Below are 23,376 nucleotides of genomic sequence, written 5' to 3'. Positions count from 1 at the left end.
CGGAAGAAACCCACGCAGACACGAGGAGAATGTGCAAACTCCACACAGTGACCCAAGCCAGGAATCGAACCCAGGACCCTGGAGCTGTGAAACAGCAGTGATAACCACTGTGCTACCACGCCGCCCACCTTAAAATCCACAAATCCGACCACTTTCTAAACTTAAACCTTTTAAGTGCTGAGAAAAGAACTTTGCCCCGTGCAGAATGAAGACAATGACAGCTGATTCTGCAAGAACTGTCTCAATGCTTCAACACACAAATCAGCCTCTGCCTTTGTCCAACTGAGTAAGAAGTCTGACAACACCAGGTTTAAGTCCAACCAATTTATTTTTGATAGTAAACTCACAAGCAAATAAATTGGTTGGACCTAAACCTGGTGTTGTCAGACTTCTTACTGTGTTTACCCCAGACCATCGCTGGCATCTCCACATTTCCTCCAGCTGACCCAGGTCAGAACTGGAAGCCGAGCGCCGCCGCCGCCGCCGCGCACGCGCGCCGTTCGTTGATTGTACGCATGCGTCACGCGGGAGAGGGCCCGCACATGCGCATTTCACCACACCATGCACATGCGCAGAGGTAAAAGAAGAGAGCTGACCCGAGTTGTTCGAGGTTAGAACATGGCGCGGAGAGAAGGTGCCAAACCAGGTGAGAGGATCCCAAGGTAGGGCAGGTTTCAGAAACAGATGGTCTCCAGTGAAGGAGCAGAGCATATTAAAGTGATGGCGAGTAGAGCTGAAGAAAAGTGGGCTCGAGAGGGGCCTGAAGGTGACAGGAGGGCAGCTAAATGCTGCTGACACCGTGCTGCCAGCCGTAGGGACAAAAATACCCTTTGGAGCCGTAGTATTCTGCTTGGCATTATGAAAGATCTAAAAATGTCCTTGGAAGATGAAGTCTGAGTTTACATGGGAAATAACTCCCACAAGACCAATGTCCCCAGGCAAATTTTGAACGTGGACACCAGAAAGCTTCACGAGAAAGGCAGAGTTTCAGCCATAGCGACTGGCTCACGGTGTAACAAATGTCTGGGTGGGTTGTTAAGGAATTCATGGAGTCTGCTTTGGTTGTGTCTGTCATATACTTTTATAGTGTGTTGTGTCTGACCGCGGGTCGCCTTTAATTCACAGGTACCTTGAATATTAGTGTATAAGATAGATGTGGTAAATTGTTTTAAGTTTCCAGTGAATAGAATTTTTCCGTCTCTGGGACAGGCATGCACCTGACCCAGAAATCCATTAAATTGTGCCCAGGTGAGCCCCATTAACTACCTGCTGATGGGTATTGTGTACCTAGCGGGAAACACCTCTTCTACCTCTGAGGAGGAGAGGGAACAAAGAATGAGGAGGCTTGCAGGCACCCCCTCTCAGAGGTCCAGCACAGGATGGTAAGGGCCATCACAGCAAGCAAAAACACTGCTGCCCAGAGAAGATGTCACTACCCAGCTGCCAGGGGATATGAGTAGCATTCCAACCGCCTGGACATGATCAAGTCCTGTGTCACAGTAGGCTCCGACTATCAAGGGAATCAGTAACGAGCATCTATCAGATGATAGGGGTTGAGATAGCCTCCAGTTATATAGGAGGGGGCACCCAATGCCTGTTGTTCTGAAGGTCACAGTATCACTAAAACTTTTATGCTCTGAATCATTCCAGGACACTGTGGGTGATCTCTGTGCAGTATCACAGTCTGCTCCATGCAGCTCTGTTAAGCTGGCATCCGATGTACTCTTCAGGCATGTGAGCAGATTCATCCATTTCGGGACAGATCACCTCAGCCAGCAGGTGAAAGGTTTTGCAGCCATTGCTGGGTTTCCCCGCATCCAGGGAGTGATGAATTATACTCATGCGGCCATTAGGGTACCAGCTGGCCGGGACCCTTTGTGAACAGGAATGGCTTTCACTTGGTAAACATACATAGTGTATAACCACAAGACTCAAATTCTGCAGGTTTGCACCAGGTACCTGAGCAGCTGCCATGATTCATACATTCTGTGTCACTCACAGGTGCTCAGGCTCTTCACTGTTCCAAGTTGTCTCGCCGGACAATTTATAGGAGCCAAGACTTACCAGCTGGAAAGGCGGCTGATGACACCTTTCAAGCAGCCAAGGATAGATGCAGAGTAAAAGTACAAGCACTGCCATGTATCCACGAGGGCAGTGGTGGAAAGGATCATTGGGCCGCTGAAGATAAGGTTCAGATGTCTCGACCAATCCAGGGATGGCCTGTAGTACCCACCTGAGTGAGTGTCGCTTATTGTGTTAGTCCATTGCGCTCCTCACAATCTCACAGCCTCCATGGGGAATTCTCTTGAGTAGGAGGATGATGATGCAGTAGCTTCAGTCACAGACATGGACACAGATGGGGGTTCTGATGCTTATGCCAGGCAGCTAGAAGAAGAGGACAATGAGGAGCCTCCAAGGGTGCAGACACACCAGGGACTTGCTCATCCAGCTTTTCTTCAGGTATAGGCTAGCATGCCCTTCCTTCCAGCAGCACCAGTGGGCACTACCATCATACCAGACGCATAACATTCACCCTCCTAAGGTAAGTCTGATACCCTAGGCATTTCTGACCAGGCAGTGAATTAGTCTGATACCAGTGCAGCACTTAGGACACAACTGGCTTCAGTGGAGTATGATATATAAGGTGATAATTTCAGATATATCCATAAAAAAGGGTGATCCACATGCATCATAAACATAACGTCTTCATTTCAAGCACATCATTGTAACCCAATGCAGATCCCTGTTTGTGCCTAGTGTGTCTTAAGTTTATGTTTCCAGGTGCTAGGTCTAGGTGCCTGTGGGCCACCACAGGACACGACACGCACCAGGACCTGCCAGACACACTCAACCAATTCGGCCGTGATTCAGCGTGGCAGCCAGCATCTACTGGATTGGGCGGGAATGTGATTCACGGTCACTATTGATTCTGCCTAGCGAGCATGCCGTTAAGGATGAGATTCTACCCTATATGTCTGTACAGACATAGCCGGGGTGAACGAATAGTATGATTTGAATCATTTTCTTGTGTCAGTATTGTTTGTCTGGTATAATGTAGCTTGTTTTTCTTGTTTAATAAATGTTTTATTCTTTTCGTTAAAACTTCTTCAGCAGACTCCTGTGGATCTGTTTAGTAACTTACCTCGACAGTTTCCAAACAAATCTTGGGATCTCTCAAGCTGGGTTTCAATCTGGAATCTGACTTGTCCAATATTACCATTAGCTGTGATCATAACAGTGTGGAAGTCATGAAAATGATCCTCGCCGGCCACTGTTTAGTTTCTTTATCATGCACAAACACCAAACCTATCTGTGAAACTTTATACCAAACATTAAAGGTCTTGTCCCTATTTCAATGTAAGTACCTTTTGTGTTTGGGGCCGTAATTGTCCAACACCTTGTAACATCTTTTAATAAAAATAATAGAATATCCATAAACAATTTTTCTTTGAAAAATTCATCCAACCTTTGTTAATTAAGCTGCTTGGGCATGAATTCCATATGACAAAAATAAGTATTTTATTCATTGTTTAAATTTTTCTTTTTTTCCTTTGTGATATTTGAGTGAAAAAATAGGTTCTCTTTAAAATAAATTCAATCTGAATGACTTGTAGTATTGCAGAAACTGTAATTTCCTCCAGTTAAATCCGATAAAGACTGAAGGCATCAACATTGGATCCCAACACTAAACCTACATCCTCTATATTGCTCTATTCATCTCACGCACATGCTTTAATCAAATTATGGAAAATTCTGATTAGAATGATCTGAGGGTGATCTTACCAAAAGAATTCTAAGTGCCCAATGAGCATGAAAATGGGAAAGAATTCCCACTTCTTTTTGGGCGAGTTCTCAGATGTTATCTTGCACTACTTAGAGAAAAAATTAGGCAAAGTGAGATTCTCACCAGTGGGGGGAGTAGACGGAGTCCATTCACACCAGGAAGCTGGCTGATAATTGCTAGAGGATACCATTGCCCATGCGCCTGATTTCCCAATGTACTATGTACAATAGTGCATTGGAAGATTATTACTCTCCTGAACATCACTTCCCTCCACCCCGATCACAGGCCCCCTGGTCGATTGCGACCCTTCTTGGATCTGAAGCTGATAATGCTGGCAATTCAGGGCCAGTATCATCACAAGAGGTGAGGTTTTCCATATCTCAATCTTACAGCTTGCCATGTCGATCAATCAACGTGATGAAATGGTAAGATTGCCTCCTTATTCTTTCATGATCAGAAAAATAGGAAATGATTCAAACCTGTGCTATCAGCATTTGTTCAGGCAAAACAGAGGTCAGTGTTCAATCAAATGAAGTTCATCTTTATTGAAAACAAGATAATCTGTCCATTTAGCTTATTACACTTTAAGATAAGACTGAGAAAATACCACATGTCCTTTGTCAACATTAGTATCCTACATGGAAATTATTTTGAACAGTGTAAATCCAGTTCCTAATGGACAATTAATTAATCCCAATATAGCCAAAAAATGGCAATGTCCTTCAGAGCAATTCAAAGGATGGTTAAACATGTTGGAATGTTACAGGGAAGTAATGCTTTTCAGGATATTCTATAGCACAAAGTGGAGGAAGTTTTAATATGTATCTATGTAACCTTCATACAGCTGACCTTGGAGATGCTGAAGGCAGAATTTTTAACCACTCATGAGGATGAGCGTGGAGGTGCGACTGCTCCAGCAATAGCAGCACTGGCCACCATATGGGTTCTCCAGCTCCATTCTTCAAATTGAGGGCAGTCTTTTGAATGAATTTAAGACCTATTGAAACCTGATTGATTTTCAGGTCCCCTCCAGCTGTGACTTTTGACCCTCCCTGCTTGCCTGGGTCCAGATGCTGCTTGCAAACAGGAACATCTCCTATTGGACCTTGCTCCTTGAGAGTCTGCCCACCTGTCTTCAGGCCACTAATCAGCCAATTTAGGGAAAATCACAGGCGAGTAATTGTTTCCCACACAGTGTGGGCTTTTGACCCATATTTCAGCCTGATGACATAGTCATAAATCTGCAGGGAAATCTTGTCCTTGGTCTTCAATACATTTGTTCGCCTGTACACCTTAATTAACCCCAAATTCACCAAAGTAGAATTTAGGTGTTTCCCCACAGATTTGAAGGAAAAAGTAGAATGCAAATCCCAGGTTACACACATGTACTTTTTAGCTACAACCATCCTCCCTTCCCTTGTCCTATACCTCGCCATTCCCCACATGACCCATTCTGGAAACAATTGACAGAGAGTAGTATTGGGGATTGAAAGAGGAGAAAGTATAAAACCAGTTGCACAAAAACAGCACAATACTGCAGTGTTACAGAGATTGAGTTCGAGCACTGCACAATGCTGTTTCTAATCTTAGTTGTCAGATGCTGAGTAGAAAATCAGATGGGGAGATATTTCAGGGCTGCTTAGCACATCAGTACTCTGAAAATCTAAAAGCTTCGTCCATCCATTCATTTCCTTGACTGCAGTCAGTGCTTGTCCTAACGAGGCCAGAAGGACTGGGAAGAGATTCATAGCCTAAAAAAAATTTTAAAGAAGTTTCATTACTTTTGTGAACTTCATCTGATTTACTCTGCCTCAAAATCTGAACCAGTTGTCAGATGCAATGTCAATCTAGAAATGCAGACCTGTTTAATCCTGTTAGTAAGTAATCCTAACTCTCTTTGTATGGACATTGCTGCTTGAACACAGCAGCTGCAAACCGTAAGAACATTATTTGCTGACAGATAAACTGTACTATACAAACACACATACACAGTCTGACATCCCATCACCAACAGATGGTAACAATTTGGAAAGGTTTGTGCTGCTTTTGGCTGATATGAAAGGACTTCAGCATACTGGGAATATTATTAAATTAGGACGCAGTTGGAGGAGAAAATAAATATTTTACCAGAACCAAGTGCACAGATTATTTCTGTACATTTGTTAGTGCAGTCAGTGATTGACTTGGGATAATGAAAGTTTTGGACATGGAAACTTGTTAAAAGAATTCTAATTGATATAAAAGTTACTTTTTAATACTCTTTCTGACTAATATTTGGTAAAATAAGCTATTGTCCTGCTACACTACAGAAAGTTTTTTTTTGTAAAACTTTAAAGAACAAAATAGCTGATGTGGATAGATGAAATATCTTTGTTTTTCTGAATTAAAATCTATTGGAAAACCAAATTTATATGTCCAGTTCAGATCCTTGCAGGGAAATTCCTAAAAATTCTTCCCTTTTAATGGAGTAGACTTGAGTGATGCAGTCTCGTAGGCATTAATTACCTCCAGTACTTTGCGCAATCCATTCTTCATTTCTGCAATTAGACAGCCAATTCTGAGGATGTCAACCTAACCTAATTATGTCCTCACTGAACCTTCTGACATGTGGAACTAATAAGAGCCTTTAGATAGAGAGGAACCCAGCGCGCAACATACCTTTTCCCTCCTTTCTGACCTAAGCCTAGAGTGCTAATTTAGCACAGATTGGAGATTGACCCTGCAACCTTTCAGGTCTCTAACGTCCAGTTTCACTGGAAACCTGAACCATTGGACAACTAAAACGCCTGGAACTGTGCACAGTTTTAACCATCAAATCTGCTTCATCAAGTCTGTAGGTACATAATTGGTAGGTAATTTGCTATAGATTTCTGTAATGCACCTTCCAGCAGCCAATGTGTTTTGGTGAGAATCAGGGACAGATGCTCAGATGAGAAAGAAACTGCTTCCTAAGTATTTACATCCTTCCTTGGTGGCACTATGCCTCACAGCATCAGGGACCCAGGTTCAATTCCCAGCTTGGGTCAATGTCTGTTTGGAGTTTGCATATTCTCCTCATGTCTATATGGGGTTTTTTCTGGGTGCTGTTCTTTCCTCCCACAGCCCAAAGATATTTGGGTTAGGTGGATTGGCTGTGTTAAATTGCCCCTTAGTAGCAGAGGGCTAGCTAGGGGAAATGCATGGGATTATGCGGAGAAGGCCTGGCAGGGATTGTGGTTGGTGCAGACTCGATGGATCGAATGGCCTCCTTCTGCACTGTAAGGATTCTAGGATTCTATGATTCTAAGGGGTGGAGCTAGCTGGGTTATTGGTACATGTAAGGAAATAGTTGGTATATTGTTTTATGTTCAGTGAAGCACTTAAATTACTTTTGCCTCAGTGTACCATAGGTCTCTCAGTATAACAGCTCTCTCTACAGGTCTTGAATCTTACTACATTATTTTGGTTACAACAGCTATTACAATGCTGCAGACAAATTTCAATGCACACCAGTTTAGTATCTTTTATTTGGCTGAGAGACATCAGATGCCGAATAACTTTACCTCAGATTGAATTAAGTTTCAAATTGCGGCTATTTACAGTTTGCTGGGGCTTGATAGAACAGAGAAGTCTGATTGATTTTCGTTTTATTTTTATAAGTGATCTTGAGACACCAGCAAAATTAGGATTGTAGTGAAAGACATTTTAAAATGTATTATCAATTTATTTACCAATTAAACACTTTGCATTGTTTTTGCCTGCTTATTTTTAACAAAAAATGCTTTCAAAGAAGTTCACAGAAGGTTTGTTCGACTGTTTCCTGGGACGAGGGGGTTATCTTATGGGGAAAGGTTTAAAGCTTATTTATTAGTGTCACAAGTAGGCTTACATTAACAATGCAATGAAGCTATTGTGAAAATCCCCTAGCTGCCACACTTTGGCACCTGTTTGAGGACACTGAGAGAGAATTTAGCATGGCCAATGCACCTAACCAGCACATCTTTCGGACTGTGGGAGGAAACCCACACAGAGACAAGGAGAACGTGCAGACAGTGACCCAAGCTGGAATCAAACTTGGATCCCTGGCACTGTGAGGCAGCAGTGCTAACCAATGTGCCACCATGCTGCCCTACTTGTATCCATTGGAATGAGAGGTGATCTTACTCATATAAGATCCTGAGGGGAATTGACTTTTTTTAATTTGTTCATGCATCTGTGTGTGGCTGGCTGGGCCAGCAGTTATTGTCCATCTCTGAGGGCATTTTAAGAATTAACCACATTGCTGGGGAACTGGATCACATGTCAGCCAGACTAGATAAGGATGACATATTTCCTGAACAACATTAATGAACCAGATGGGTTTTTACAACAATGATTTTATTTTCATTCCAGATTTTTATTTAATTCAGATTTCACCATCTGCTACAGTGGGATTTGAACCTGGATCCCTAGAGCATTACGTGGGGTCTCTGGATTATTAGTCTAGTGACAATACTGCTATTCCATCGCTTTCCCCATGGTGAATGCTAATAGGAAATACTTAAAATAGGCTATACAGTGTAAAGAAAAGGGTCTCCCATTTATGACTAAGGTGGGAATTCATTTTCTCTGAGGGTCGTCAGTTCTTTCCCCCCCGAGTACAGTGGGAGCAGGGTTACTGACTTTTTAAGGCTGAGTTAGATTTTTGATTAAGAAAGGAACATCCCCTGTACATAATATTCCAGATGTGGTCTCAGCACTATCTGAAGAATAACCTTCCTACTCTTACATTCAATTCCCTTTGCAAGAAGCAACATTCAATTAGCTTTAGAGTTTTCAGAACATTTCAGTCTTGTGACATCTCTCTGATATTTCTAACCCTTTGACACTCACAGTGCGCAGGTCAGTCCCATTTATATCTCAGGAATTGGGTATTGTGTATTCAGCAAGGAATACCTCCTTTGAGGAGGAAGACAGGAGCCAAAGAAGGAGGAGGCCAGGTAGACATCATCTTAGAGACCAGATGCAGGCACACGGTGTTCAGGGGCAGCAGGGATGGCAAGGAAGACGGCCCCTCAGAAAGTGCCACTGTCCAGCTGCCAGGTAGTGATCCAACTCTCTTAACATTACAATGCCACAGGAGGTTCCAGCTTTCAACAGAAACCATCAATTCCATTTGCCAGATGATTGCCGGATGTAGCCTCCAACTGTGTGGATGGATGCTCTAGACCTGTGGCTCTGAAGGTCAATGGAGCCTTTAACTTTGATGCCAGTGGAAATTTCTAGCGGGTGATCCAGTGGGAAATCTTTTTGGAGTCTGCCAGTCAGTCATGCATATCTGCATTGAGCTGATGATTGATACTTTGTTCAAGCATGTAAATGCATTCATCCATTTCAGAATGGAACAAGCCAGTCAGGCTGAGTGGCCCAGAGGCATTGTGGCTATTGCAGGATTCCCCTGCATCCAGGGTATCATTGATTGCATCCCTGTGATCATCGAAACGTCAGTCGGCTAGCCGGGCACCATTGTCAGTAGAAAGGGGTATCACTCCCAGATTCTACAGGTTTGTGTGAGGCACCCTCACAGCTGCCATAGTTCCTACATACTGAATCACTCACAGGTGCCAAGACTGTTCATGGCTCCAAATCATCTCAAGGGATGGTTGCTGGGTGACAAGCGGTATCCTTTGAAAAGGTGGCTGATGATGCCACTCAGGCATCTGAGGACAGAATCAGAGGGCAGATACAATCACTGTCAAGGCTCCACAAGGGAGGTGGTAGGTAGAGAGGACAATAGATCTGCTAAAAATGAGGTTCAAGTACCTGGACATCTCCAGGGATGCCCTGCAATATCTGCCATAGTGAGTTTGCTTACCATTGTTGTCTGTTGTGCTCCTCATAATTTGTTCTCTCCAGGAGAACCAGGTGGACACTGAGGCAGGTGCACTCACCTCAGTGGAGGAATCCAATGATAACTGAGATGCAAAGCCCAGGCAGGCAGATAGTGAAGATGAACATCCAGCAATGAGAAACCTTCAGGGAGGCAGAGACACCAGGGAGATCTTAATTCAGCATTCCTTCTATCCGAGACCAAAGGCATTGCTTCCTTCACAAACATTTCACATAGAACCCAATATTGCATCGCTGCCTCAGTAATAGTTTGCCGCCCCATATGTCTTCCCCCAACCACAGACGAAGCAAACAGCGGACTTTCTCCTTTGGAGGGAGCATCGCAGGGTTATTCAAGCACGTTCCTCCTCAGGATCCACTTCAGTCCAGAGGCCGACTTCTTAGCCTCCGTCTCTAAGTCCAAACTTTACATGTAGTAACCTAAATAGTTTCCTTCAGCTGCTTGGAAAACATTTTATCTTCATGCAAACTCCTGCTCTGGAATATCTCTGCAAGACTCCTAAGTTGGCCAGGTCTTCCTATTCTGAAGCCTCCAACACCAGGAAGTCACTTAAGTATATTGCTACCTTGGATGGCCCTTGAAGGATGTTCTCCATAACTCTTTGGAAGATGGCACACACTAACGAGACCTCATAGGGCAAACAGGTATACCTGTAGAGCCCCTTGTGTGTGTTAATTGTCACATATTTCCAGGAAGACTTCTCTAATTCAAGCTGAAGATAATGTAGTTTATGTCCAACTTGGAGACCATCTTCCTGCCTGTTAACTTAGAGTACAAATCTTCGATCTGGAGCATGGGATACCTATCAAGTTTGAAGACCCAATTGATTGTCAGTTTATACTCTCTACAAAGACAAACTAATTTGTCAGGACTATGGGTGTGACCCATTCTGCAAATTGCATAGGCCTTATTGTGCCCAAGCTTTCAAGGTGCCTTAGTTCAGTTTACACATTGTCCAGCATCGGTTAAGAGACTGGCCTGGCTCTGAGGTACTTAAGTGTAACATTGGGGTCAACATAGATCTTGGCCTTGGCTCCTTCTATTTTCCCTAGGATCTCTTGAAAAGCTCCAGGGTATCTACTGACAACTTTGTACTGTCCTGTCCATCCCTAGCCTGAAGATCTCCAACCAGTTCAGCTGAATGGCGTGCTGCAGGGATCGGTGCTGGGGCCTCAACTGTTTACCATATACATAGCCAATCTGGAGGAGGGGACCGAGTGTAGGATAACAAAGTTTGTGAATGACATAAAGATGAGTGGGAAAGCAAATTACATGGAGGACGCAAAGTCTGCAGAGAGATTTGGATAGGTTAAGTGAGTGGGCAAGGATCTGGCAGATGGAGTATAATGTTGGCAAGTGTGAGGTTATCCACTTTGGAAGGAATAATAGTAAAATGGACTATTATTTAAATAGTGAAAAATTACAACATGCTATGGTGCAGAGGGACCTGGGGGTCCTTGTGCATGAATCACAAAAACTCAGTTTGCAGGTGCAGCAGGTGATCAAGAAGGCGAATGGAATGTTGGCCTTTATCGCAAGAGAGATGGAGTATAAAAGCAGAGAGGTCTTCCTCCAATTGTACAAGGTACTGATGAGGCCGCACCTAGAGTACTGTGTACAATTTTGGTCCCCTTATGTAAGAAAGGATATATTAGCTTTGGAGGGGTGTGCAGAGAAAGTTCACCAGGTTGATTCCAGAGATGAGGGGGTCAGCTTATGAGGAGAGATTGGAGTTTAGGAGGTTGAGGGGAGATCTTATAGAGGCATATAAGATAGTGAAGAGGCTAGATATGGTAGAAGCAGCGAGATTATTTCCACTTAGAATGGAACCAAGAATGGAGGGCACAGCCTCAAAATACGGGGGTGTCAATTTAGAACAGAGCTGAGGAGGAACTTCTTCTCCCAGAGGGTAGCGAATCTTTGGAATTCTCTGCACATTGAAGCAGTGGAGGCTACCTCATTAAATGTGTTTAAGTCACAGATGGAGAAATTTTTGACCAATAAGGGAATTAAGAGTTATGGGAAGCAGGCAGGTAAGTGGAACTGAACCACTATCAGGGCAGCCATGACCTCATTGAATGGCAGAGCAGGATCGAGGGGCTAGGTGGCCTGCTCCTGCTCCTATTTCTTATGTTCTTATGAATCTGCTCAAGGCAATCTCTCCCCATAAGACTTGTGTGTGTCCCTGCACAACAATGAATGGGAGACAAGCTGATTGCTGCCTATACACCACTGGGGCCACTGTGGTGACTTTTATTTGTAAAGGTACCCATTGGGATGACCAGCCTGGCCTTTGTATCTTCTAATCACAGGAGTTGGATGCCTGATTGGAGATGCTTGTAGGCCTGTACTCTGATAATAGAGATTGCAACTCCAGTGCCCACCTCCATCCTCAAAGAATGGCCATTCCACCATTATCGGGGCAACTTTACTTATAATACAATTCAGTTGTAATGTCCCTGTCTCTGGAAGAAGGGATACTTACATGGTATACTCAGGTACTTAGGCAGCATGCATTTTTCCTATTCCTGAAGCATCACCCTGATTACGTCCTTTGCCAGTGTTTGCAATAATCTGTCATCTGCCATTCCTCAACTGTCTGGTTGTGACATTATGGTTCCTATAATGAATGGAACCCTTTAACACCTGACTGACACAAGCACCATCCATTGCATGAAGTCCCTTCCCCTCATTGGACGACATTGCTGCTTGATGGCCCTTGTAGTTCTTGAGCCTCTTTTTCTGTGTTCTTAAGTAACGTGGCTGCCTCTTTGTAAGTCCAGACTGGATTCCGCAACAGCTTCTTTTGAATGGTTAGGTCATTTATGCCACAGACCAATCTGTCCCATAACATTTCAAGAAGAGGCCGTCCAAATTCACAGTGTTCAGTTAGTTCTCGCAAACTACCCAAGAATTCAATGACAGTTTCCCCAGGGGTTCTCCCAGCCATATTAAAGCAATTTATCTGGAGAATATATGGGAGTTTCAGGTTGAAGTAGTTTTTTTTATCAGGTTTACTAACTCATTAAAAGTTTTTGAGTCAGAGTCATCGGAATAGGTCAGATTCTTATCACAATAAAAGTCAGAGCCCCACATAGTAATAACAACATTACTTTTTGCGTTTTGTCTCCTGCAATGTTGTTAGCATGGAAGAAGTAAAGCATGTGCTCGGTTTAATGGGCCCAGTCTTCCCCACTGATGTCACAGGGCTCAAATTTGCTAAAAGAGGCATAATGGGTTTTCTTACTGATGAGATTATTTATGTTTAGAGGTTGTTTGGAGGGAAAGATGGAGTAAAATTATTTTTCTCCTCATTGCCAATGTGGTAATTTAGCCAAATGCCAGTTTCCCATCACCAACACCCTTTATTGTACACAAAAAAAAAGCTGCTCCCACGGCCTACAATCAGGTAGTGTTCACCTCAAGACCTACAACTTCAGTTTGAGTAAAGTTACAGGCTTAAAAATCCCTGCAGACTATTTCCCATTGAGAAATCCTCCACTTGCTCAATAAGGCAACTTGTCCTCCACAAAGCCCGCGGGGAGATTGATTGATGACCTCCTCTTTGTGATCATCATATCAGTGACCATGAAATTATCAGCAATTGTAGTGAAGACACATCTGGTTGATTAATGTACATTAGAGAAGGAAATCTGCCATCCTTTTCTGTGACTCTAGGTTCACACCAACGTAGCTGATTCTTTACTCCTCCTGAAATGGCTTTGCGAGTCATTCAGTTCCAGGGCAATTAAGAGTGGACAATAAATGCTGGCCTTGCCAGCTACCCCCACATTCCATGCAAGGTGGTGCAGGGGCTCATTTGTATATGTTTATATATGTAAATACAAGACAAAATTGAAGCTTCAAAGCAAACTCTTTTTTAATGTTTAGAAGAAGAAGAGAAACCGGCATTCTGGAACAACATGGCTAAAGAAACACTGAATGCTGCTTTGAAACTCCAACCAATCAAACATAGAGCAAAAAACGTGATAATATTCCTTGGCGATGGTGAGTATTTCTTCTTTGTTTTCATTATCAAATATTTTTCTCATGTTCCATTTGTTCCAGCATGGCATCATATCTCTGTTGATCCTTATGGCTGGTTGCACATCATGTTTTCCAGTACTTGCACTGTTAATCTTAAGCCAACATGCACTGCATAATCTTCGTGATAAAAAGATTTGTATTCCAACGATGGACCAGATGATAACTAATAAATCTTTTGTATTACCGAACTTCAGTGTGAAAAACAGAATTGCCCAATATCCTTCAGGAAACTGTTCAGAAAGATGAGGAAAGGCCATAGAGGTGTGGTGAAAATGATAACTCTATTGACAGGAGGAATTATATAATGAAAAAAATTAAAATAAAAAGAATTGACAGGAAGTGAAAGAGACAAAAGATTTTTAAGATATCACAGATAATATTAATTAGAGACCATTAACTTTCAATAATATGAATTACACAGTGAATTTCTGAAATCCCATTGACAAGAATGTACCTGGGGTTTTTCCTCACCTCTCCAGCTGAGGTTTTGGTTGATGAGAAAGAGAAGCCCCATGAAATCATTGAATCATAGAATCCCCGTAGTGCAGGAGGAGGCCATTCAGCCCATCCAGATCCTATTCCCATAACCCCACATATTTACCCTGCAAATTCCCCTGGCACTAAGGGTCAATTTAGAATGGCCAATTCACCAAACCCGCACATCTTTGGACTGTGGAAGGAAGCTGGAGTGCCCAGAGGAAACCCATGCAGACATGGGAAGAACGTGTAAACTCCACACAAACAGTGAACCAAGGCCCAAATTGAACCCAGGGCCCTGGTGCTGTGAGGCAGCAGTGCTAACCACTGTGCTGCCCAGTAATGTTACCCTCCTTTTGCTTTTAGTAAATATTGAACAATGTCACTCGCCCATGTTACCAGTCAGGTTTGAGCATGTATCAAAATGCTTCCTTCCAAAGCAGACAGGAGCTACATTAAAAATATACAAATAATGGTTTGATTGCCCTAAACAATGCAATTTTATGATTCCGACTGTTACAATTCCCATGGGGAAATCATAAGCCAAAGTAATTAAATTCACCAAATAGTCCTCACGGGCAGATGGTGACATGATGGTAAAGCCACTCAACTTGTAATCCACAGAGCCAAGGTGTTGATCTGGGGAAATGGTTTCAAATCCCACCACAATCCAATTAATAAAATCTGGAACATACAGCTAGCCTCAGCAATGGTAACCACAAAGCTATCAAAAACCTACCCAATTCACTGATATCCTTTAAGGAAATCCGTTGTCCTTACCTGGCATAACCTACAGCAATGTAGTTTAGATGACTCACAGGCATCAAATGCAGCCAATGTCTTGGAAAGCATACCCAGAGATGCTGAGGGCTGCCAAGTTAGGCAGAAGTTAATTTCACATCTCAGCTGTCACTTAGAACATAAGAACATAAGAAATAGGAGCAGGAGTAGGCCATCCAGCCCTTCGAGCCTGCCCCGCCATTCAATAAGATCATGGCTGATCTGTCGCTGCTCAGTTCCACTTTCCCGCTTTCTCCCCATAACCCTTAATCCCCTCTCTTATCAAAAACCCATCAACCCGCGTCTTAAAAATATTTAGCGAGGCAGCCTCCACCACTTCAACGGGCAGAGAATTCCAGAGATTCACCACCCTTTGAGTGAAGAAGTTCCTCCTCAACTCCATTCTAAACCGCCCCCCTTTTATCTTGAGGCTGTGCCCCCTAGTCCTACTGTCTTTTTTGAGCGGGAAGAGTCTCTCCACCTCTATCCTATCCATCCCATTCATCATCTTATAAGTCTCAATGAGATCTCCCCTCATTCTTCTAAACTCTAACGAGTACAAGCCCAGTTTATTCAGCCTCTCCTCATAGCTCAACCCCCTCAACTCCGGTATCAGCCTAGTAAACCTCCTCTGCACTCCCTCCAAGGCCAAAATATATTTGCGCAGGTGCGGCGCCCAAAACTGCACACAGTACTCCAGCTGCGGCCTCACCAATGCCCTATACAGCTGCAGCAAGACCTCCCTACTTTTATATTCAATCCCCCTCGCTATGAAGGCCAGCATCCCATTCGCCTTCCTGACCACCTGCTGCACCTGCAAGCTGGGTTTTTGCGACTCATGCACAAGGACCCCGAGGTCCCTCTGCACCGTCGCCTGCTGCAGTTTTTCGCCACGTAAGTAATAGTCCTTCCTACCATTCTTCCTACCAAAGTGGACCACCTCACACTTGCCAACATTAAATTCCATTTGCCATTTCCTGGCCCATTCGCCCAGCCTATCTAGATCCTTCTGCAGACTAGGTTCACATTATTTTATGAAGACTGTGAATTATGATTTTGTTCCAGCCTCACTGAAGGCACTAAATGATGAGAGTGGAAGAAGAGGAGGATACACAAAGGGATTCTAGTGAGGTCAAGCTCTGCAACAGTCTGACAGCACTCACACACACATATATGCAAAGGACTGAAATGATTTCACCTTGGCAGACAAAGTGCTGCAAACTCCTAAAGACATCATGAAGATGTATTAATGCCTAGCTGATATTGCATGAGGAGAAAGCTTACCAGGTTTATCAATAACAATTATCTGCCCCTTCCAGGATGCGACCAGTCTCTGCACACTTACGTGACCGTGACTGTGAGGATCTAGCTTCTCAGAATCTGAGTCAATAACAATAAACAAATGCAAAATGATCCCATCTGCTGGATGGGACCATAAAGCTGGCGCAGGTACAATGGACTGAAAGGCCTTCTGTGCTCATCATTCCACGATTCTAATCATGAGGCTGTCAAATGCAGGGAGAGTAATGCTTACCTGTGGATTGAAACTTGGCATGCTGATTTGTAAGGATGATGCTGTAGACTGGCAAAAGAGCAACCTTCAAATAAAAGGAAAATACTGCAGGTGCTGGAGATATGAAATAAAAATAGAAAATGCTGAAAAACCTCAGCAGTTCCAGCAACATCTGGAGGCAGAAACAGAGCTAATGTTTTGAGTTCAGTATGACTCGTACAGACACAAAAATCAGTCCAGTAATTAGAAACCATTTGCGCTGTAAACATATTTAGGAAAAAGGTAACAGCAAAATGTGAGGTAATGTATCTTGGTAGAAGAAACATGGGGAAACAATACAGACTCAATGGTACAACATTGAGGGGAGTGCAGGAACAGAGGGACCTCGGGGTTCAAGTACATAATTCTCTGAAGGTGGCCAGACAAGTTAAACAGTTGTTAAGAAAGCTTATGGGACCCTTGGATTTATAAATAGAGGCATAGAGTATAAAAGCCAAAAGGGATGTTACACCCCAAATCTTTGCTCAGGCCACATTTGGAGTATTGTGTTCAGTTTTGGACTTTTTTTTAATGAAGGACGTTAAAGCCCTGGAGTGAGTGCAAAGGGGATTTACTAGAATGATACCAAGAATGACGAATTTTAGATATAAGGAAAGATTAGAAAAATTGGGCCAACTCTCCTTGGAGCAGAGAAGATTAAGAGGTGACCTTTTTGAGGTGTTCAAAATTATGAACAATTTTGACAGAGTGAAGAAGGTTATTCTGTTTCCGCGAGTTGGTATGTCAGTGCCAAGGTTTGCGGGGGGGGCGGTGGGGTTCATAATCTTAAGATGGTCAGCAAGAGAATTGGGAGTGAGATGAGGCAAAACTTCTTTACTCAGAGAGTTGTTGGGATTTGGAAAGTGTTGCTTGGGAGAGTGGTGGAGGCAGATTCCATAGGCAGTTTCAAAAGAGAGCTGGGTACATATTTGAAAGTGATTAATTTAGGTGTTACAGATAGGGCTGGAGAATGGGGCTAGCTGGGTAGCTGTTTCAGGAACTGGTGCAGACATGATGTGCTGAATGGCCTCCTTCTATGCTGTAAAATTCTATGACAGCCTCAGCTACAGCATTTGTATAATGGAATATGGCAAATGGTATTATTCAAGCAAGAACTTGTTCTGAGAACCACATCTCTTAAAGCTGTTTAACCATTACTGTGGTTAAGTCTGAAATTGCAATGGTCAAAGTTTTTATCAAGAACGGTTATTGTGGACTCAAAACATTAACTCCGTTTCTCCACAGGTGCTGCCAGACCCATTGAGTTTTTCCAGCATTTTCTGTTTTTATTTTTTTATTAAGTTTCGCTTGTCAGCTTCCTGTTTTATAATCAAAACACCATTTGATCAATTTTTGCAGTCAGTTAATCAATTAACATTTGACCATGTCCACAATTTACTTTAGGAATGGGAGTATCCACAGTGACAGCTACCCGAATACTGAAAGGACAACTCCAAAAAAAACCTGGAGAAGAAACTATCCTGGCAATGGAGTCTTTCCCACATCTTGGTCTCTCCAAGGTTTGGTGTAAAAGCTATAATATCTAACATTTTATGAAATCATACTTCTCTTCTGTTTTCAATTATATTTAGAAGAATGTTTTGAACAAAAATATGAATCTACTCATTCCATGATTAAACATGCACAGAATGTATCCCAGTCAAGAAATGTCAGCAGCTGACTCTTGGTGCTAAGGTATGAATTGTAAAGAAGCATAGTTGGCAATGAACAAGAAGGTATGTATTTATTGTGCATTTCCGTGCACTGCCTGCTGTTTAGATACAAGATTTAAATGCATTCTTCTGTGCTGATGTAGGGAGAATACATGTCTTTGATTTCACTTCTGTTACATTTTGGATAGCTTTGTATATTTTTTCCTATTTTGAGTTGCTATCTGTCTCTTTATTGTATAACTGAATGGATGTCTTGTGACAGTGGTTAGAGGTAGGTGATACTGCGTTTCCACAGGACTGAGAGAAGCATTGCAAGTCCGTGAAAACACCCAAATGGACAGTTTGGGGAAAGTGTAGAGGATGGGCAGTTTGGGGACGGTGTAGAGGATGGGCAGTTTGGGGACGGTGTAGAGGATGGGCAGTTTGGGGACGGTGTAGAGGATGGGCAGTTTGGGGACGGTGTAGAGGATGGGCAGTTTGGGGACGGTGTAGAGGATGGGCGGTTTGGGGACGGTGTAGAGGATGGGCGGTTTGGGGACGGTGTAGAGGATGGGCGGTTTGGGGGCGGTGTAGAGGATGGGCGGTTTGGGGGCGGTGTAGAGGATGGGCGGTTTGGGGGCGGTGTAGAGGATGGGCGGTTTGGGGGCGGTGTAGAGGATGGGCGGTTTGGGGGCGGTGTAGAGGATGGGCGGTTTGGGGGCGGTGTAGAGGATGGGCGGTTTGGGGGCGGTGTAGAGGATGGGCGGTTTGGGGGCGGTGTAGAGGATGGGCGGTTTGGGGGCGGTGTAGAGGATGGGCGGTTTGGGGACGGTGTAGAGGATGGGCGGTTTGGGGGCGGTGTAGAGGATGGGCAGTTTGGGGGCGGTGTAGAGGATGGGCAGTTTGGGGACGGTGTAGAGGATGGGCAGTTTGGGGACGGTGTAGAGGATGGGCAGTTTGGGGACGGTGTAGAGGATGGGCAGTTTGGGGACAGTGGAAAGGATTGAACATTTGGGGAAGTGTAAAAGATGGGCAGTTTGGGGAAAGTGTAAAGGATGGGCAGTTTGGGGACAGTGTAAAGGATGGATGGTTTTTGGAATGTGTAGATGAGGAAAATTGGGAGAAAGAGAGCTGATTTTGTTCCGAGATCAGGATCGGTATACTGACCATTCAACATGTCTGTGTCAGCTGCCCGATTTGGTTTTTGAAGGTACAGCCAGTTAGTGTCCTGAGTGAATAGTCACTGACAAATTAAATATGGCAGGTGGGCTCTCGAGGCTATTCTCAACCAATTCTGTTGAAAATGAACCTGAGATGGAACCATCCTGGCATAGTCTCAGTCCTGTCAGTGGTAGCCACAGTCTGGGGGCCTGTGTTTAATTTGTTTATTAGTCACAAGTAGGCTTACATTAACATTGCAACGAAGTCGCTGTGAAAATCTCCGAGTCGCCACCCTCGGGCGCCTGTTCGGGTGCACTAAGGGAGAATTTAGCATGGCCAATGCACCTAACCAACAATCTTTGGATTGTGGGAGGAAACCGAAGCACCCAGAGGAAACCTGCACAGACATGGGGAGAATGTGCAGACTCTGCACAGACAGTGACCCAAGCTGGGAATCAAGACCAGGTCCCTGGTGCTATGAGGCAGCACTGCTAACCACTGTGCCACCATTCTGCCCATGTGTGCCCCTGGCCTTACCTCCACAGCCATTTGAAATTTCAGCCCAACAATAAAGCCATGACTCTTTTCAGGGTCTTTGCTCCCTCAGGAACTTCGAGAGTTTGAATCTAATCATTTTGTGGTTACTGTTGCCCACAAGGAACTCCATTCCTATATCATAGCTACTGTTATCGTCAACAGCAGGCACCTGGTCACAATATGCGGCATGAGAAAACAGTCACTTATCATGTTTGCAGCCTTTTCAGTTAACCAGCCCTCAATGTTAAATGATTCACCATTGCATCGTTGAATTCTTGGGAAGTTAAAATCCACCCTTGTATAATTGTTATTCAACCGCTATGTGAAGTAAATTTCTGTCTAAATTGTTTCATTGGATAATCACAAAAGAAATTAAAGGTAAGTTTAGAAAACATTTCTTTATATAGAGGGCAATTAAAGTATACAATCTCTAGAAAAAAACACTGTTGAAGCAGAATGCAAAAATACTTTTAATAAGGAAATTTGTTGTTTGAATAATGACCCGTTACAGAAATGGAAAGAAAGTAGGAGAGTGTGATTGAACAAGATCACAGAGGTGGAAGAAGAACTGGTACAGACATTTTAGACCAAATACCATGTTTCTTTGTAACAAATCTTCAGGTGCACAGCGAAAATTTTCTGAAAGTATTTCTGTGGAATGTCAAGTATAAACCTTACAAACTTGCAGCATGATGCAAGCAGATGGAATGTATCATACCATGTGATTAATACAGGTCTTATTGTCTGGATTTGTGGTAGGGATAACAGTGAGATTAAGATTATTCACCATTGTTATGGAGCAAATCAGACAGGAACTTTGGTGTCCACAATGCACAGTTACACATGGAAATTGGGAAGTTGCTGTCTGATTTGCCCTGCTCCTCCACAAGCTTTGCTACAGCAATATCTTGCCAAATTACTGAGCATCCAAATATATGAAGGGTATGAATTTGTAGCGTAATCACACAATACCTAATAACAACATGTCAGATGATATTCAAATTGTTGCGTGGAAGTGAATTTTTATCAGTGTGGCAAGTTTTACTTGCTGCCAAGTAACCTCTATAGCACTGAAAATTTACTGGTTCATAGTCTTATTCTTTCAAGTTTTAATTCTTGTAAACGTTTCAAAATTTCAAACTAAAAATAAAGTAAGTTCTGCATTTTCTTTCTGTCCCTTTCATCATTCTCTTAATCCTATTTTTCTTTCTGTTTGCTTTCTGTACATGATTTTATGTGGCATTTTTAATTCAGATTTGCAGTTCCTAGTTTAGATTCTGTGTGCCTTGGTATTAAACTGAAAAGGGAGCAAAAAAAATTACAAGCATGTTACTGGGATTGGAAGGTTTGAATTATAAGGGGGCTGGATAGGTTGGTATTTTTTTCCCTGGAGCATAGGAGGATGAGAGGTGACCTTATCAAGGTTAATAAAATCATGAGGGACATAGATCAGGCAAACACTCATGTTTTTTCCCCAGGATAGGGGAGTCCAAATCTTGAGGGTTTAAGATGAGAGGGAAAAGGGGAAGGGGAACGTTTTTCACACACAGGGTGGTACAAATATGGAATGAGCTGTCAGAGGAGGTGGTAGAGGTGAGTACAATTACAACATTTAAAAAGACATTTGGACAGTTGCATAGATGGGAAAGGTTTCGAGGGATATGGGCCAAATGCAGGCAAATGGGACTAGTTCGGTTTAGAGAACCTGTTTGGCATTAAGAAGTTGGGATCAGGAACTCTCCTGTTCTCACGTTAGCTGACCATTTAGAAAAATCCTTGTAAAATTCCACTCGAGGGCTCTAATCTGATTATTTGGAGAGTGAAACTGTTGCTTACCATGTTCACTCAGTTCCACTTTCCATCCAGTGGATTCTCTGCACTTTATTCTAGGCTCCCAATGGCCCTTGTTGCTCAAAAGTCCATTAAAACCCTGTAGGCGTAAATAAACATAACGGGTGGGATTTTCCGCATAACTTGTTGTGTATTTCGTGGAGGCAGCCTGCCATTGGCTGCCGGTGGGGTTTTCCTATTGATGCGCCCCTCACCGCCTGCAGCAGGGTTGTGCCGTCTGTGGGAACAGAAAATCCCGCCAGTGTGAATGAGCAGAAAGCTCCGGTCAATGAATCTCAAGTTCTGTTTGAACGCCACTGACAAATTCTAGCCAATACCAATCCAGAATAATAGCTTTGATGATTCAAATGAAGTTGTAAACTAATTGGGTGATGTTATGTGACTCTCTGAGTTCTGAAACAGGACCATACAATTGAGCTATTCATCTCATTTTTTCTTATCGCACATTGGAAAATTGTGGTACCGAGTCTTGGATCTTTTACCCAAGACTGTAACTGATTGTGACTAAAACACTCATGCTGGAAATAACTTAACAGGAACATAATTTGAATTATTTCTGCAGAACGTTAGACTTTCCTAAAGCCAAAGTTACATTTAAAGCTACTTGTACAGTATCATTTAATACAGTAACTGCATTGCTGTGTTAATGTAAGCCTACTTGCGACACTAATAAATAAACTTAAACTTAGATTATTTTAATCCTTTCATCCGCTAAGGTAGTGGGAGGAACATGGTCATCCTATACCTATTTTAGATCTCTGTACATCAAAAATGATACAAAGCTACATTAAGGGCTGAATGTATGTAATTGTTATATAATTCCTCCATTTTTCATGTCACTTGGTCCTGCAGTGTTTTGGGAACCCTACAATGCTTAAAAGTGCCCCAATAAACAAGATGCCTTACTAGTTATAAACTCAACAATTAATCTTTGTAAAATCGGATTTAATTTGTGACAGAGTAAATGTCAGATAATTAGAGGATACAGTTAAAGTCAAAATCTGGGATTTCTTTGCATATTTTAATTATTGTGAGGAGGATTTTCTTTCTCACTAAGATCAAATCCTCTAACAGAGATCTTGGCTTCCTCTTCCCCTGACTGGATGTAATAAGACTACTTGGGAACAGACAAACCTTGAGTATTATTGCATTGAAATACCAATTCACTAGAGCTGTAATAAAAATGTTTTGTTTTTAATTTCAGACATACAATGTTGATCATCAAGCCTCTGATAGTGCAGGTACAGCCACTGCTTATCTTTGTGGAGTAAAAGCAAACTATGGAACCATTGGACTGAGTGCAGCTGCCAGACGAGGACAATGTCAGACAACCTTTGGCAATGAGGTTATGTCAGTTCTTAAGAGGGCAAAAGATGCAGGTGTGGTATATTTTATATGTACAAATTTACCTTCAATAATCCTTCATACCTTCATAAAAAGAAGAAAGTGGCATAATGGTAATGTAACTGGACCAGTAATCCAAAGACTCAAGTTAATGTCCTGGGAACATGGGTTCAAATCCCACCTCAGCTATTGGTGGAATTTCTAAAGCTAGTTTCAGTAATGGTGACCATGAAATGACTGTCAATTGTTGTTGGTTCATTAATGTTCTTTAGGGAAGGGAATCTGCTATTGGTCTGGCCTACATGTGACTCCAGACCCACAG

General features: G+C 42.9%; 1 protein-coding gene across 1 annotated transcript in view; it reads left to right on the top strand.

Annotated features, from left to right (window-relative positions):
• The first annotated feature begins 618 nt into the window (after nucleotides 1-618).
• LOC145341241 (intestinal-type alkaline phosphatase-like) overlaps nucleotides 619-23,376 on the top strand; it is a 38,585-nt gene continuing 15,827 nt past the window's right edge. The window contains exons 1-6 of the mRNA XM_080186166.1: nucleotides 619-646; nucleotides 2,002-2,197; nucleotides 5,127-5,158; nucleotides 13,545-13,661; nucleotides 17,914-18,029; nucleotides 22,915-23,089. Of these exons, the coding sequence (XP_080042292.1) occupies nucleotides 619-646; nucleotides 2,002-2,197; nucleotides 5,127-5,158; nucleotides 13,545-13,661; nucleotides 17,914-18,029; nucleotides 22,915-23,089 (664 nt within the window). The remainder of the gene's footprint in view (nucleotides 647-2,001; nucleotides 2,198-5,126; nucleotides 5,159-13,544; nucleotides 13,662-17,913; nucleotides 18,030-22,914; nucleotides 23,090-23,376) is intronic.

The sequence above is a fragment of the Carcharhinus amblyrhynchos genome, chromosome 3, assembly GCF_965287045.1.
Source record: "Carcharhinus amblyrhynchos chromosome 3, sCarAmb.v2.hapA, whole genome shotgun sequence".
NCBI classification, from domain to species: Eukaryota; Metazoa; Chordata; class Chondrichthyes; order Carcharhiniformes; family Carcharhinidae; genus Carcharhinus; species Carcharhinus amblyrhynchos.
The sequence above is the reverse complement of the archived record's forward strand: the minus strand, read 5'-3'. Positions and strand labels throughout refer to the sequence as shown.